Here is a 16,443-nt window from a genome sequence, read left to right as displayed (position 1 = left end):
GTGACGCAGGACACAAAGGCTGTGGTGGGAATGCGGTCGACCCGATTGGCTTTCCCCAATGCCTGTGCGCGTTTAACGATTTGATACTTAAGAAAAATCTCCGATGCTTCACTGAAATGCAGCATTTGCGGCAGCGTGAAGCTGATTGCTCCTAGTTGTGTGCAGCACGTTGCCTACTAAGCTCTGGCCATCACTTCAGAGGTGCTTGCTGTGCTCTATGCACGCATTTGCCGTGAGAGTGTTTGTCGTGCCCACTACATTCGTGAATTGTGCCCACCCAGGCGCAGTGGTGCGTCGTTCTTATGTTCCTGCAAGCAACGTGTCTGTATGGTGCACTTAGTGGTCTCGTAGAAAGAGACAGCAGTGAACGGCAGCACGGCGCGTTTGGGCCCATTAAAAGCATGCAGTGTGCTCACAACTCTGCTAGGCTGCATGCAGTGCTGAGCATTTATCTGAAGATACTTATTATAATAGACGAATTGATAGCTAGGCTTGTTGGTAATAGTTCCATGGCTGTTCATGTGGAAGTGATTGGAATTTTTTAAATGCTTGTTGGTTTTTAGGATTCAGAATGGTGTCTTGTGACGTTGTGTGTGGAGTGGTCACATGGGTGATAGGTTGTCAGTATTTAAGTGTGTTTGTATTATCTATCTTCTTTTGTCAGTGTCATTTTTGCGCTGTTTTCAAGATGTTTAAGATTATCGTAAGAGTGTTGTCAATGATGCAGTCGTACCGGCATGTTTGCCTCCTGTGGCCATCACGCCTTTGCGCATTTCCGGTGCTTGTTCATAAAGGCATTGCTGCACTTGCACTGTGACAGTGGCCCCTTCAGATTCTCGGTATGCTTCACCTTATAATACTTTGGCATTGTGGCAAAGTTTACTTTTGAAGTTTGCTGCAGCTGCAAAACAGATCGACTCACGAAAACGCTGCTTTGAGCCTGCGAAACGATCGAGGCCGAAGCGGTGGTGGCTTTAGTTAACGCCGTTTTGGACCTGCAGATTGAGCAGAAAGTTAAAAAAATCGGATGCTGAAAGTTTTCAGTGTCCAAAATTTCAGATGTTCTTATGTTTTTATGGGGCTTGTGATGGTGCTTTGAAAGCGTTCTAAATTTCAGGCATGGCCGAATAATCGGCAGTTGACTACACTAGATGTATTCTTATCTCTGAACAAAATGGAACGTAAAGTGTTGCTGCTAAGGAATGTGTACATATTGTGATACCTTAGGGTAGAAATTGAATTGATTCTATGAACTTGCTAGAGCTAAAGATTACCATTGTTGCATTTACTTTGTGGCTTTCATTTTTCTTTTGTCACATTCCATGCCTAGGCCTGTGGACCATCTCGTTTTGTAAATAAACAGCTTATTCATTCAGTCATTTGACTGAGACATCAAATTCATAGGCTTTATCCAAATTTATCCAGTCATTGTTGTCTACCTCAGGAACTGATACCTTGTGCTATAGCCGTGGCTCTCCTGCAGCAGAATTCATCGAAACAGTCCCACATGCTAAAGTGGCGCTCTCTTTCCACATTTCTTCACAACTGTCCTTTTGCTACAGCGAAACCCAACTACACTTGAAACTTGATCTAACGAAAAGCAAATTTTGAAGTACCCATAGCGTTCAAGTATCCATAGGGTTCAATGTTGTCATCAACTCGAGCTAATGAAGCCACCATGGCACTAGACCTGATTTAACAAAGTTTTTTTTGGAGATAAATGAGTAACAAATGCAGTGATTTCTATCAAATTTTGACACAGACGGGTTTGTCCTCAGGCTTTCATTGTAATGTTATCGCATGCGGGCGTGCATTGTAACGTTAACATCCAGCTGCCCTAGTCACGGCCTTAGTTTTGTTTTGACGAGGCTGCACATCACGCCCAAGCATGGAACAGTGGACTTAACAGTTGGTAGCGCTTGTGCATACTAAATCACACTAGGGGTGGTGGTGATTTGTTGTCCCTGTAACTGCTCCCACAGGAACATGGTGGTTACTTTTGTTATTTAATGGTTCATACAACAGATGAAAATGATCTTGCGCTGCCTGCTTGCACAGCCACTGCATTCGTTCTCCCCATCTTTGCATATCGGCAGCATGTCATAGCTTCACATCACTGTCTACCTCGTCTGTTTCGGCCATATATGGGAGGCTCCGTGTCTGGGTGTCCTTCGCTTCTCACATGTGCAGGCGTGTGTTAAGAGGGGCTCACCAGCTCCAAAGCAACTCAGATTTGAACATTTTGTGTCCATAGGTGGCAGCACTTATACACCACCAAAAGGAGGGAAGTCAGAGTCCACTCTAGGCGTGTTAATATCACCAGGACATGACAAGTTACTATGCTGCTGTATGCCTAGTGCGCCAAAAAGGAAACTGGCGTACATTTTCTGTTATTGTTTCTCAGGGACGCAGCAACGTCACAGACCACTCTGAATGACTGCGAGTAGTTTTTAGATGTCAGTGGTCATTCTGGTACTTGTAATTAAATGCCGCGGGCTGGTGTGTGTGATTAAGAGAACAAACATGCTGTCACGTGACAGCTCATTGCCTCTTCCCAGTTGTGGTACACTTTCCTGCATAACACTAGTGTATTGTGGCGAAACCAAACTGCCGGTGCAGCATGCATGCTTGCACTTGAGTTCTTCTTGCCCGCATGTGATTGCCATGACATTTTTCAGCTAAAGAAGCACTGATTTACTTGGAAAAAATGAAGTTGTTCGCTGCCCAGCATAATGTTGTGCCTGAGGTGTATGAGAGCTTGGGCACAGTGGCTCAATTCATGACCACTGCATTCCTAAGTGCGCAAGTGCTGCAAACGATTACTGCATTTTTTAAAACATGCCAAATAAGCAGAAATTCGCATTCAAGTAAGCAGCCTTGCAAATAAAAGGGTTCAAATTTCATTTCTACAACTGAAGTTTTCTTTAGCTCCTTATGACAAGTTGCAACATAGCTGTTTCAGTTCAACGAACTGTCACTTTAACAAACTTTATCCTGGGGTCCCTTGAAGTTCGTTCAAGTGAAGTTTCACTGTACAAGCATCTTCACAGCGGAAGCTTGTGTGAAATGTGTGGCCATTAAACACATTTAAGAATTAAATTTAGAAAATTCAATTGTATACACAGATTTTTTAAGCGTCGTAAAAGCTTTGAAAAACTCTGAAAAAACATATAAATCCGGTCCGTGTCTTGCTCTATTCACGCTTATGCATCCTTTGCGTGCTCAAACAGTATGTTGTAGTATGTTGGGTACCAGGGCACTGTGAGATCAAAGGAAATGTGTTGGTGGACCAGCTATCTGCTTCCACGAAAATGCTGCTGGTGTATCCATAGCTGTTCCTGCACTAGACTTATAAACCTTCCTAGTACGAAAGCTTGGGGCTTACTGGCAATGCTTATGGTATGGGAAAATGCAAAATAAGCTGCATCCTATCAAGCCACATCTTAATTGGCCACCAGTATCGAAGTCACGCTGCACAGAAGTAACGCTTAACAGACTAAGAACGGGACACACACAGAGCACACATGCGTACCTTCTGTCCGGTAGTGGCGCACCCATGTGTGAGAAATGCGATGAACCACATACCGTGCTTCACATCCTGCTGCAATGTATGGTACCCGTAATTTCCCCTTTTCTCATGGCATCTTGGTGCCGGCACTTAGCCGAGTTGAAGAATGCCGTTCCCTGACACTCTGGGCTGATCACTTGAATTTTACAATCCTTTTTTTTAGGGGCGAAGCTCCTTAAGGCGGCACCCGTTCGTCCCTTGTAGTCGTTGTCATCGTAGTAGTCCGTAACAAGTCTTACGCTTTGACCTCCAAGGTGGTGCTGGTGGGAGATTTCTCCTGTGCGTTGTTGAACAATAAAAAATTCGCAGCGTGCACGTTAACTAAAAGCCGAATTCTTCTGTCTCTCATTCCCCATTAGCAGCCATTGGCATGTTCCAGTAGGAAACGTTAGTAGAAGTAGAAGTGTAAGTGTTAGCTAAAAGCTGACTTCTTCTGTCTCTCATTCCCATTAGCAGCCATTGTTTACCTCCAAGGTAGTGCCTGGTGAGATTTCTCCTGTGCGTGATTAAACAATAAAAATTTTGTTCAAAACGCCGTTGATTGATGAAATAAACCAACGAAAGACGCCAGATGTTTTGTAAAAGCAGAACGAAAGAACGCCAGATGTTTTTCTTAAAGTGTAGTAGTAGTAGTTGTATGTAGCCACCTCGCCCGATCGTCAACGGGCGAGGTGGACCGGCAACGGCGCGAGGACCCTGCCGTACGAGAGTTAAATCACACTGAAAGACATACTTTGCTGGTGATACACTCTAGTGAGCTTTCAACTTTTCGTCTTAATGTACATGATAAAGAAATTATTTCTACGAAAAACGCAAGGCACACCTTGAGCAATATGTTTGGTTTTGGGACGCTAAATGGAACCATGAGGCGATGCGAAGCCGGAGCACTTGCACGATCGCGTTCCGTTGGCTTTCGTTGGGCATGCTACCGACCTCGCGTCGTGGAACGCGCGTCCTGTCTTCCCTCTAGCCTTGCCTTTAATTCGCACAGGGCGAGCGGGGAATGCGGTCGCTCTTGGCGCTCTTTCGCTCGGGAGCGGACTTCTTCCTTGCATTTCACCGATCACAAGTGATAATGAAGGGACCACGTAAACCAACAGTACAATAAAAGTTTGATGTTTAATATATACACGATGTTTCACACTCTTTATATTATGTACTGGGCGCATTTCACGGAAGAGTTTCACGGTTTACAGACGATTCCCTCCGTAGCTTCGCCCCACTCATCATCATTCACCCCGTGGATATGCTGTGATTTTTTTGTTTCTTCATGGGCACACATTTTCTAAGAGTGTTCTCATCCTGCTGTGCAGATGAACTTCATGAATGGCCGCAAGTACGAGAATGCGCAGACAGTGAGCCTGTCGCGAGTGCTGCAGTGCTGTGACACCCTGCGCGCAGTACTCAAGCTGCTTGCGCGCAGAGGCACAGACCAGTCTGAACGGCCCGAAGACCAGATGGAGACTGAACGGCTTGAGGTTGGAAATACACTTTACTGCTCGTAGAATGCATTCATTTAGTGAAGATGTTCATTGTCTTTGCCCATTTCTTGCATGAAATTTGCATGAGAACTAATAGTAGTAGTATTGTGGGACCTTTAATTTTAATTGTATTGGGACCGGAAATTAGTTCAAATAAAATTGAGTTTATACTAGAGAGAGCTGCATAGTGCTCACTGACGTTAGCCACATTTCTGCACGGTTACTGCCTGCGACACCATTGTGAGCTCCAATATGATGGGTAGGTAAGCCTGCGCAGGCATTATTTGTTGAAGGCTGAAGGAGTTTGCTCTATGCACAGCTGGGGCTGAAGCCCAGCTCTGGTTCCAGCTGCACACAGTTGTACTGGGCATGTGTCAACGGCCCCTTCTCGTAGCGCAAGTAATTGCAGCTACGATGGGTTCAGGCGAATAAGGCAGCAACAGGCTAGGTCAACAAACAACACTTTATTGCTGCAGTAGCAATAACACGAAAATGTCGCTTAGAAGGATAGTCCACTCTATGTAGAAAACTAAGGGTAAGGCATACTCCTTTGGTTGATACACAGCAGCTTGCAGGTTCCTTGGGCGATGTCTGCAACCGCTGGCACAAGAGAGCCTGTCACTCTGTCCGGTTCGCTATCACCTTTTGTTTCCTTCTCCCGTGGCGGTTGTTTTCCTCGCAGTAGATGAGTGCCCTTTCCCACAAACAGGGAAACAAGGATTTGCGCGCAGCGCCGAACGGCGGGATTGAAGGGGTTCCTAGAAAAGGGGCAACGATGCTCCCTCTCCACGTGGCCTGTTTGTTCCCGCCGCTAATTCGTGGTTGTGCCAGCGTTAAGGAAAGGAAATTGGTGCTCGTTCTATCCCACAAGGGGTTGGGGTTGTTGATTAGAGGCGAGTGCATCGTAGTAAAGAAGAGGCAAGCGCTTGCGCTTGGCTGCAGAAGGTGGGAGTGTGCCAGCCGGCTGTAGAGGAGGTGGTTATCGTTAGGAAGCTATCATCTGCACACAACAAGGTGGCATGGCTCACTGTGTGGAGCTGAGGGAATAAAAGAATGGAAGAGAGAGGAACCATTGAAGTGACGTACAGGGCCTTCGTCGACCATGTGGCAAAGGCCGTGTGACAGTTGCCATGGGGCTCTTCCGGCATCTTTGTGAACGAGGAAGAGGAAAGGGAGAGGGAAGCACCCTTGGACCTTCGAAGTAAAAGTTTGCAAATATTGAAGATTTTGAACACAAATAAGATGAAAAGTTTTCTCTGAATATCGAACCAAATTTTGAATCTAATATCGAATACAGTATAGACCGCTTATAACGTAAGTCGCCGGAGTCGCGAATATCCGCACTATAAGCGGTACCGCACTATAACCAAAACAACCTTTTTCAAAGTCTGCACTTGCGCAAAACGTGTTGAGCATGTAGCCTCGCGTGTCCGACATTCGACATATGCGATTTGGGGCGCTTACAACCACTTAAATCTCCGAATGTTCAAAAATGAACCGCCAAAGACCCGCATTGCCAACGAAATGAACACGGGGAAAAAAGCAAACAAAACAAAGTGCCATCGCGGAAATTCGCCGACTACCTCGACGTATGCGCATTACACCGAAACCATGTCGAATCGCGACCGAAATTTCAAGTGCTGAGCGGTACCGATCGTTCGATTTCACGGGCGCGCACGCGATGTCCAAGACATTGCAATCGAATCCGTAACCACCATTCGAGAGCTGCATGTGCCAACCATGCCCTCGTTTTCATTAACGATATGATTCCCTTCCCTTCAAGTGCAGCCATCGCAAAAAGTTTCGTTGATTCCGCACCAAAACGCAACTTTTATCGCCCGCGACCGCTACCGAAAAGCAACCAACGCTGATTAGGCCTAGCCTGCGGTTCAGCATGTAGTCGCGGGAAGTTTGTCCAAGACAAGAAGATCGGAGGTCGAAAAGATCGCACTCAAGCACTAACCCAAAAACAGCGCGCGTGATAGGCCTGACTGGCTGCCCAGGCGGCGCTGCGAAAACGGTGCTAAAAAGCGCCCCCTACGACAAGTTCTTAGGTTTCGAGTAGTCAGACAGGCGGCCGCATGCACCACTAAGCTCAGATGCGCAATGGAGCCGTCGCTGTCGGTTGTGCTGCGCTTTGGATCTCGGCCAATTTCTGGCGTGGCTGAGTTCTTCAGGCCAAGCAATCTGCGTAAACGCAAGAAGCTCGTCAACGTCAAGTATGTTTACGACGTGCAAGAGACTGAAGGAACCATTTCGGCGCGCTGCAACTCGCAAGTGCAGCGAATCTCATATGACGTTGAACTCGAGTTAAGTTTTACGAGGCATGCTCGCGCGATTAACGACAGTGCATAAACGAAAAGATTGCTGTTAAGAAAGCCGACATGATTTGCATTACACGACGAAACGGAATCAAGAAAGGTGCAGTGACGAAGGCTAGCCGTCGGCGGCCCGAATGAGCGCATTCGCGTCGTGTGCCGTTTTCTGCCGCATTCAGTCGCAAACACACTCCCCCCCCCATGCACGGTCGTAATTTTCAACATTTGCTTCTAGGGAATTCGTCAAATTCTGTCAGCGTGCGGTGGCAGTCGAGAAGCGACGGCGCGCAATGTTTACAGCCGGTCGCTGGAAGCAGCCGGCTGTCTCGTTTCGCACGAAATGCCAGCTGCATATCCTCGTGATCGCCGTCGGCAGCCACGGCGTGCCGTCTGGACTGCACACAGGGAATATATACATATATAAACGCGTGCACGCGCGTACGAAAAGTAATCAGCACGTTACGTTGCAAACCACGTTTTGCTCGCGTACTCACTTCACGCGTCGGACGGCACGTATCCAGCGGTTCCGTCGCTCCACTTCGTACGGCTTTCAGGGGAACCAGTAAAACCGCACATTAGGATCCTTACCCCCATGTTCGAGGCAATTAACCACGCAACAATAACGGCGGCGACCGCGCTTCGGGACCGCGCGCTGCTCAGAGCCGTCGCCCAGACCACCTGCTTTCGGCACGGTTTGTTGAAGCAGGGATCGCTCGTCAAACATGTCAGACTCTGCAGGCATAGCGGACAAGTTCCTGCGTACGTTTTAAGCACTTTTTGAGCCTGAAAACTAGGCGCAAAATTAAGTAAAACGCTTAAAGCAACTGAGAACTGCGCAACTCGCCGGTCGGCGTCCATTTTTGACTACCCAAGCAACTTCGGCGCACGCCACCAGGCTCCGCCACAGTACTCAAAACTCCAGCGCGTCAGCCCTATACGAAGTTAGTGTTCGCGGCCGGGAGATCAACGGCGACAAAAGCCCGCCAAGGTTTAAGTCCGCGCACTGGCAGAAAAGGCGAAAGCCCGCGTCATGAAGCCGCAAAACTTTTCAATTTGCGGACGAGGTAGCAAACGCGATATCTGTAGCAAGTGTGATAACGACGACGCTTTTCCCGACAGGAAACTTGCTTTAAAGCGCGCTTGATGAGGACGCGATCGTACGTTGCACGCGGAACGCACTGCCGGCAAGCGGCCGCGGAGCCTTGCCGCCGCCGGTGCAAAGGCTACTCCGTCGCCTAGGCAACCACCATCCTTCCCCACTCGGCGAGCCCGCACAGCGCTGCCGCGATCTTTTCCTCCCTCCGCCCCTCGTTCGTTCACTGTGCGTGCCCTCGCCCTTTGTAACGACCTCGTCGCTCCCTCCCCAGCGGCGTACCTCCTTTGAGAACCGCACTCGCTACCGCGTTTGTCGGAAATATTTTCCCGCAACCGCATTATAAACGGTATTTCATCTTGGGGGACTGCACAATAAGCGGTATGCGTATACATGCGGTTCTATGGGAGGGTAAACGGGAGTCGAAAAAGACCGCATTATAACCGGTCCTGCACTATATGCGGTTACGTTATAAGTGGTCTGCACTGTATGGGTGTAATGGTAAAACGTCCCGAATTACTCTTAAAATAAATTAATGAAACTAAATTTGAATAGGATGCAGCACATTGAATAGACTTATGGTATTGCACTCTGTAAAAGTTATCATGCAGAGAAATTAACGGTCCGACATGTCCCGAAAGTAAGCGCTCTCCACGTGCTGTAACAACACACATGTTGGGAAGGACCCTTCACTTGTTATGTAGGTGGCGGGACGCAGTGTAATTGTTGCCACAGAGCTGTTTCAGATTTGAAACATTTAAATGTCATTTAGGTAACATTCTTGATGGTTATTTCATTGCAACTATTCATAGAACAGTAAAGTACAACCTGTGTTGTATAAAAGCTACAGAAGAAAGATGATGAAAAAAGAAGACCTGCTCCCGTTATACAGGTGTGCAGCACGAGGTTGAAGCGGAGATCATTGATTAGCCAGTGTTTGCATAGGCCTTCAGCAGGAAGTAATGCAGGCATTATGCATATCTTTAAGGGAATACAGTCAACGTACGATTTTGCAGACTCCTTAGGGGCCACGATATTGTGAGAAAAATCGGGCAGTCTGAAAAACAAATTCCACTTCTTTACTTCACTCAAGTGGTCAAATTGCCACAGCTACGTCCAAGATAGCTCTAAAGGAATGCCAGCACACTTATCAGGCATTTCTGAGCTCACACAGGCTTTCGTGATTACATTCAGTACCTGCCGGGAACCCCGCTTAACTATGTGCCAACCGGCAAACACTAACTCGCGTATCATGACGAGCGCTAACGATACCAGTGGGGCGGAACACAAAGGCTATGGTGGGAGAACAGACAACTTGTCTGGCTTTTCCCAATGTGTGTGGACATTGAAACAATGTGCTACTGAACGAAAATCTGCGCTGCTTCAATGAAACACAGCATTTGCTGGCGTGAGCCGCCGATTGTTCTTAGTTGTGTTCAGCACGTCGCCTGCTAAGCTCACGCCCTCACTACCAGGGTTCTTGCTGTACCGTGCATGCGTTCGGAATGAGCTTTGTCATGCCCACTCCGTTTCTGACTGCACACAAGTGCGGTGATGGCGAGCTTCTATCATTGCTGAAAGCCACACGTTTTTGCAGTGCACTTGTCGGTATCGCACAAACAGACAGCAGTGAACAGCAATGCGGTGCATTTTTGTTGCCTATTAAAAGCGTGCAGTACGCTTAGAACTGCACAAGGCCACATATGCTACCAAGCCGTTAGCTCAAGACACTTATTTTATTTATGAGTACCTTACAGTGCCCTCGTGGGGCATTGTGTAAGGAGGGCAATACAGCATGTACAAAATAGAGATAAATATACATAGGTGAAATTGATTATTACAAGATGTAAGTGAACACACAAACATAGAAACACAAAATATACTAAAAAAAGCAAAGTATAGTGTGTGAAGGCGTTGCACAAAAGATAATACAAAAGTAACTATTTAAACACCAACAGTTTAACAAGAAATGAAAACTGCTGAAAGAGTTTTTCGCAAATAACTGAACACGAAGGATAAAATAAAAACAGGCGAAAAAATAAAAAAATACACATACCGGTAACAGTGTGTAGGCACTGGTGAATGTGAAAACGCCATACATCAAATTTCGGTGCATAAATATTTTTTTAGATTGTTTAAGAACATTGCGTGATCTCGCTCTGATGCGTGATCATCTGGTAGGTCATTCCACAAACGAATCGCTCCTGGAAGAGCCGAAAGGTTCAAAGCGTTTCACCGTACATGCGTGAGAAGCTAAAGTTGTTATGTAGTCAGCGTGAAGTTCAATGAGCTAGATTAAGGTGAACAGATGGCATCATGCTGGTGTGGATGAGTTATCATAAAAGGGTTCTCAATAACTAAATTGCATTGGCACGTTTGCCGCCTGCTGCCATTGCACCTCTGTACATTTCCAGTGCTTATCCGTAAAGGCATTGTCCCTTCAGATTCTTGGTATGCTTCACTGCCTAAGATATGGCATTGTGGCAAAGCTGACTTTTGGACTCCGCTACAGTCGCAAATGGATTGACTTGTGAAAGTGCTGGTTTGAGCCTGCGAGATGATCGACGCAGCAGTGGTGGTGGTTTCAACTAATGCCGTTTTTGGCCTTCAACTTCAACAGAAAGTCTGAAGAACTGGATGCCGAAGAGTTTTAGCATCCAAAATTTCAGACGTTATACATTGACCCTCTGGGGTACTGGCGGTACTGTGAAAGTACCGGAATTTTCAGGCATGTCCGAAAAATTGGTAGTTGACTGTCCAATAAAACATTTATAATTGCCAGGAATGCAGCGTAACTATGCACTTAAATTCACTAGTTTTTTTCCTGTCCAAATACATAAAGCATTGCTGGGTTCAGTCATGCAGTTCATATGATTTGTCATTTCAACATCAGAGACCTTGAATCGAGATTCTAACTTTATTATTATTATTATTATTATTATTATTATTATTATTATTATTATTATTATTATTATTATTATTATTATTATTATTATTATTATCATCATTATTATTATTATTATTATTATTGTTATTATTATTAGCAGTGGTAGTAGTAGTAGTTGTAGTTGTAGTTGCAGTGGTAGTCAATAAATTGATTTAATGATGGATGCGGTTTTCTCATACACTGCTTCAGTGTTGATGCAAACTTCGTTGACTGTAATCGTAGGTTGTTTCAAATAGGGAAATGGCCATTGGTCACTACTACAGTCATTGTGTAAACATTTTATAGCATCAAAGGAAAAAGAGTGGATTGTTTTGATGCAGCAACTGGTGAGCAAAGTGATGGGCAAGGACTTGGATGCCAAGATGCACTTTGCCTGGAATGCACTGCAAGTGGCAGTCAACGTCGTCGTGGACAGTGAGCTCGATCGTCTCAACACCAACAAGGGCACACCAGGCATCAAGCAGGTGGGAGCAACAACAACGCAGGCCCTACTTTGAGGGTGTTGTTAATTTTTGCCTACTTCTTGCTCCAAACTACAGTGGAATCTCGATGCTACAAGTCTTGCTGGGCCACGAAAAATATTCGTATCACCGAAAAACGCGGAACTAGTGGACTAAATTAGTATGCTGCTGTATGCTTAGTGTTCAACAAAAGGAAATGCGTACATTTTGTGTTATTGTTTCTCTGGGCCGCAACAGTTCCACAGACCACTGTGAACATTTGCGGGTTGTTTTTAGACATCAGTGATCATACTGATGCTCGTAATGAAACGCCGCATGCATGTGTGTGCAATTAAGAGAGAAAATGTGCTGTGTCCCGTGACAGCTGGTCGCCCCCTTCTCATTGTTGGTACACTTTTGCCCACAGCACCAGTGTACTGCAACAAAACCAAACCGATGGTATGACACACATGCTTGCGCCTGCTCGTAATTGCCATGACTTCCGCAGCTGCGTGGGCGGCACCTGTTAATACCTGCGGAGCAGTGTACATAGGTATAAAATGTTGCGGGGGAAAAACTGGTTCGCAACAACTGTACTCTACTTGAGAGTAAAGGGGAGGCGCAAAACAAAACGGGACATACAGAGGAGATCGACAACACAGGCGCACACTCGCAACTGTTTTATTTTGCACCTCCCCTTCCTTACTCTCAAGATGAATCGATAACAACTAGCCCAAATGGCGGTTTTGTTACAACTGTACTCCATCTCATTGTGGGCTAATGGGCCTTGGCCGGGACCACAGAAAAGTTTTGTATCATCGCGGAATTCACACGAGCCGTGGTCGTATCACAGAGATATTGCTACCACAATGACTCACTGAACTTGTGCATCTTAACAAGCGCAAAGCAAGAATCACAGAAGGAAGAGGCACGTGAACAGGATGGGCGCTAGACATCAACTGAACGTTTACTTACTTGGATGTATTCAAGCAGCCAAGTTCTGCAAGAATAGTTGCATTTCTAGGTGTGCCGAGAAATTCTCTCAAGAGGGTGCAAAGAGTAAAACTTAGAACAACAGAGATCTGAGCTGGTTGCTAAGTATTCATTCTAAAAGACAGGGCGTGCAAAAACGGACACAGAAAGGAAGTCGACACCACAAACACTGACTAACAACTGCAAAGGTGCGCGAGGGCAGAAAACAAAGAAGACATGAAAGCTTATCTATGAATGTCCAGGCAGTAGGCGAACCTATCAATCCGGCACGCGTGGAGGTCTACGGGAAAGACAACTGTTAAGGCATTTGATTTCCTCTTTATGTAAGTTAAACAATGGTTGGCTCAAGCAGGCGCTACCACTGTTATTGATATGCCATGCCTCAATCATTAGACGTATTTCCTCATTCCTCTGCTGGCACAAAACTGTGCGTTCATTGAATTTGGGCGTGCACTTACACTCTCGACAATGTAAAGATAGATGAGAAGATGAGCCTCCGGTTAGCGATCTCTTATGTTCCACTAATCTCTAGTCAACACAGCAGCCCATCTGTCCTACATAGAAGTGGCTGCAGCTAAAGGGAACCTTTTACACCACACCTGTATGGCACTCAGTGAATTTGTTGGTGTGTTTTACAACGCAAATGTCATTCCGCTTCTTGTCTATTACCCGCCCATTCTTTCCCTGCACGGCGGCACATATGTTACCTAGCTTACTGGTAGCCATAATCCATCCATGATGGCATCCATAATCTAGTCATAATCAGCGAAAAGCCTTTGCATCAAGCGTACAAACTACACTCGTCCTAAACTGTCTAGGTACAGTTTGGTAAGGATGAGCTGAGCTCGTCCAAAATGGGGAATGAGTCGGTTCAGGTGGTCACCTCACTTGCAAGTGATCTTAGACCGCAGCTCTTTTGTTTTTGCAGCATGAGACGTTTTTCGATGCTGTGCGTGTCAGATTGAATGGAGAGCAAGTGGTTTGGTTCGGTGAACACAATAACAACGGCATTGCACCACTCCGGGCAACAACCCCAGGCTTTGTTGACAAGCTGCTATGGCAGAATAGATGCGATAGCTTTGCTTCAATCATATTTCATCACAGTGTGTTTCACCAATGGTTCTTTTGGATTTAGATGTGATGCACTGGTGCTGTAAAGAGGGCTTCGCCAGTGCGGTACCCACATAGTGGTTGCCAGTTCTCAAGTTCAACAAAATTGTTTTAATGTAACAAAAATAAGCTTTTTTCTGAACTGCCCTGTTATTCGGGGCATTCCTGGAGCACTTTTTGGGTAAAAATTAATCCTGTGGTACATAACAAGTACAACTTCAATGAAGTTTCGATATAACGAAGCAAATTGCTCATTTTAATTACTTTGATATATTGACGTTTAACTGTATATATGTAGAATAACTCTTGAATAAGTCTGAATGCTGAGGCACGGCCACTATTCTTCACTACAATTTCTTTTTACTTCGACGTCAGCATACATGCTTGAGAACAAATATTGGCTATAAGAAGCTTTTAGTTGGTGTGTTTGACTGTACAGTGCCTTGGGTGTGATGTAGATATGTAATTTGAAATAAACTTGAGTGCTCAAACCTTTTTCCCACAAAGCCTAACAAAGCAGTATGTGACTCGAAAAATTATTGTCCCATTATCGCGTGTAATATTTGTAATGAACATGTGTTATGTTAAGGTTCGGAGAGAAAGCATGATATTATCTTCACAATAAATCATTATTTACATGTTAGTTCCATGCAAGCTTTGACTACATTTGCTTATCTGATGCTTGTAAGAGTTGCACACGCACTTATATACAGTTAAACCTAGATATAACAAAATTGACGAATTGCAAAAAAAAAAAAAACGTTACAAACAGGTTTTCGTTATATGCAGTTTCAGCATCAAAGTTCAGAAAAGAAACGCACAAATTAAAAAGGGAACTGAAGGCAGAGCTCACCCAAAACATTTATTTAGTGGCAAAAAAACTGTGATATTTTGCACTATTGCTTGTCTGTGAGGGATGGCTGTACTGAACGTTCGTAGGACATCAATACAACGCTGCTCTGTCATTGGCTTGCCGTGGCCTCCGAGATTGGCTCTGGTGACGCATTGCCGTGTTGCCGGAGCCAATCGCGGAGGCCACGGTCTAGCGAACCCACTTTGCAACGGCAAAGCATGTGACGAGTCGACCCCCAAAGATCCGTCGTTGTTGTCACTGTGGTCTCGGACAGTTTCCACCAGCACCTAATCTGACATCTCCTCGGTAGTGACGACACATTGTCTGCATAAAAAAAGAATCACAAAGCTGCACGTCATCAGGGGCTGCTTCATGTGCGCTCAGTGAAACCACGCACGTGTCCAGGGGAGCGCAAACTTTCGACTGTTTATTCAAGAGACAGTGCAACCAAATATATAAGCACAGACATGCGCAGCAAACTACGCACATAGCGAGCGTGTACTACCCTAATCACAACCTGTGATCTATGAACTTGCGCTCTGCCTGCGAAAGAGACAATGAAGTGTCACTGATACACATGGAACCTCGTGCTTTGATATGATATGCCTCCAACAACTCTCGAGCCGTGGTGTCCCCTCTTCTACCCAGAATCTGAATCTTATTCAAGCACGGCTCACACTTATGTGAACTGCAGTGGGTCGGCAAATGTGCCCCATCTTTACCTTTTAGTGAAAGCTCGTGTTCCCGCGCACGCTCATTCACGCACCTTCCCGTCTGGCCGACATACGTCTTGCCACAGGATAGCGGAAATTCGTACACAACACCGGTGGCACATTTTGTGTACGACTTGGCATGCTTCTTGCCGCAACCACCTTTCTTGCTCCCATCAGATAGGATACGTGGGCATAGCTGAGACAGCTTCCGCGGCGCAGAAAAAACAGTTGGCACGCCATGTCTGTTAGCAACCTTCTTTAGGTTGTGTGCCACCCGGTCACACTCCTGTGGCAAGACGTATGTCGGCCAGACGGGAAGGTGCGTGAACGAGCGTGCGCGGGAACACGAGCTTTCACTAAAAGGTAAAAGATGGGGCACATTTGCCGACCCACTGCAGTTCACATAAGTGTGAGCCGTGCTTGAATAAGATTCAGATTCTGGGTAGAAGCGGGGACACCACGGCTCGAGAGTTGTTGGAGGCATATCATATCAAAGCACGAGGTTCCATGTGTATCAGTGACACTTCATTGTCTCTTTCGCAGGCAGAGCGCAAGTTCATAGATCACAGGTTGTGATTAGGGTAGTATACGCTCGCTGTGTGCGTAGTTTGCTGCGCATGTCTGTGCTTATATATTTGGTTGCACTGTCTCTTGAATAAACAGTCGAAAGTTTGCGCTCCCCTGGACCCCTTCCCTCGTTATTTCCTCGCGCAAGAAACAGCCATACTTTGTGGCTTGCACTTAGACACGAACCGACTAGCCCAGCAACGTGTACTTCACGCACGTGTGCATGGCATCGAAAACGAGGAGGAACGACACGGATACCACGGAATATTCGAAAAAGCACTCTTCAAGTGCGGCGCGGCTACACTAGCACAGCCACAGAACACCTATATGACCATGGTATGGTCCCACATATGCGGCGCG

The 16,443-nt window shown here is 46.0% G+C and overlaps 1 protein-coding gene across 3 annotated transcripts in view; it reads left to right on the top strand.

Annotated features, from left to right (window-relative positions):
• The window catches only part of LOC119406069 (DNA-directed RNA polymerase I subunit RPA1), a 220,865-nt gene that overhangs the window by 37,832 nt on the left and 166,590 nt on the right, over window positions 1-16,443 (top strand). For 2 of the 3 annotated variants that reach the window (XM_049419295.1, XM_037672927.2), the window contains exons 6-7: window positions 4,882-5,046; window positions 11,728-11,871. In XM_049419295.1, the coding sequence (XP_049275252.1) occupies window positions 4,882-5,046; window positions 11,728-11,871 (309 nt within the window). The remainder of the gene's footprint in view (window positions 1-4,881; window positions 5,047-11,727; window positions 11,872-16,443) is intronic. The other variant, XM_049419296.1, reaches the window with a different exon arrangement.

Source organism: Rhipicephalus sanguineus, chromosome 9, assembly GCF_013339695.2.
Source record: "Rhipicephalus sanguineus isolate Rsan-2018 chromosome 9, BIME_Rsan_1.4, whole genome shotgun sequence".
NCBI classification, from domain to species: Eukaryota; Metazoa; Arthropoda; class Arachnida; order Ixodida; family Ixodidae; genus Rhipicephalus; species Rhipicephalus sanguineus.
Note: the sequence above shows the minus strand (reverse complement) of the source record. Positions and strands in the feature narration are given on the sequence as shown.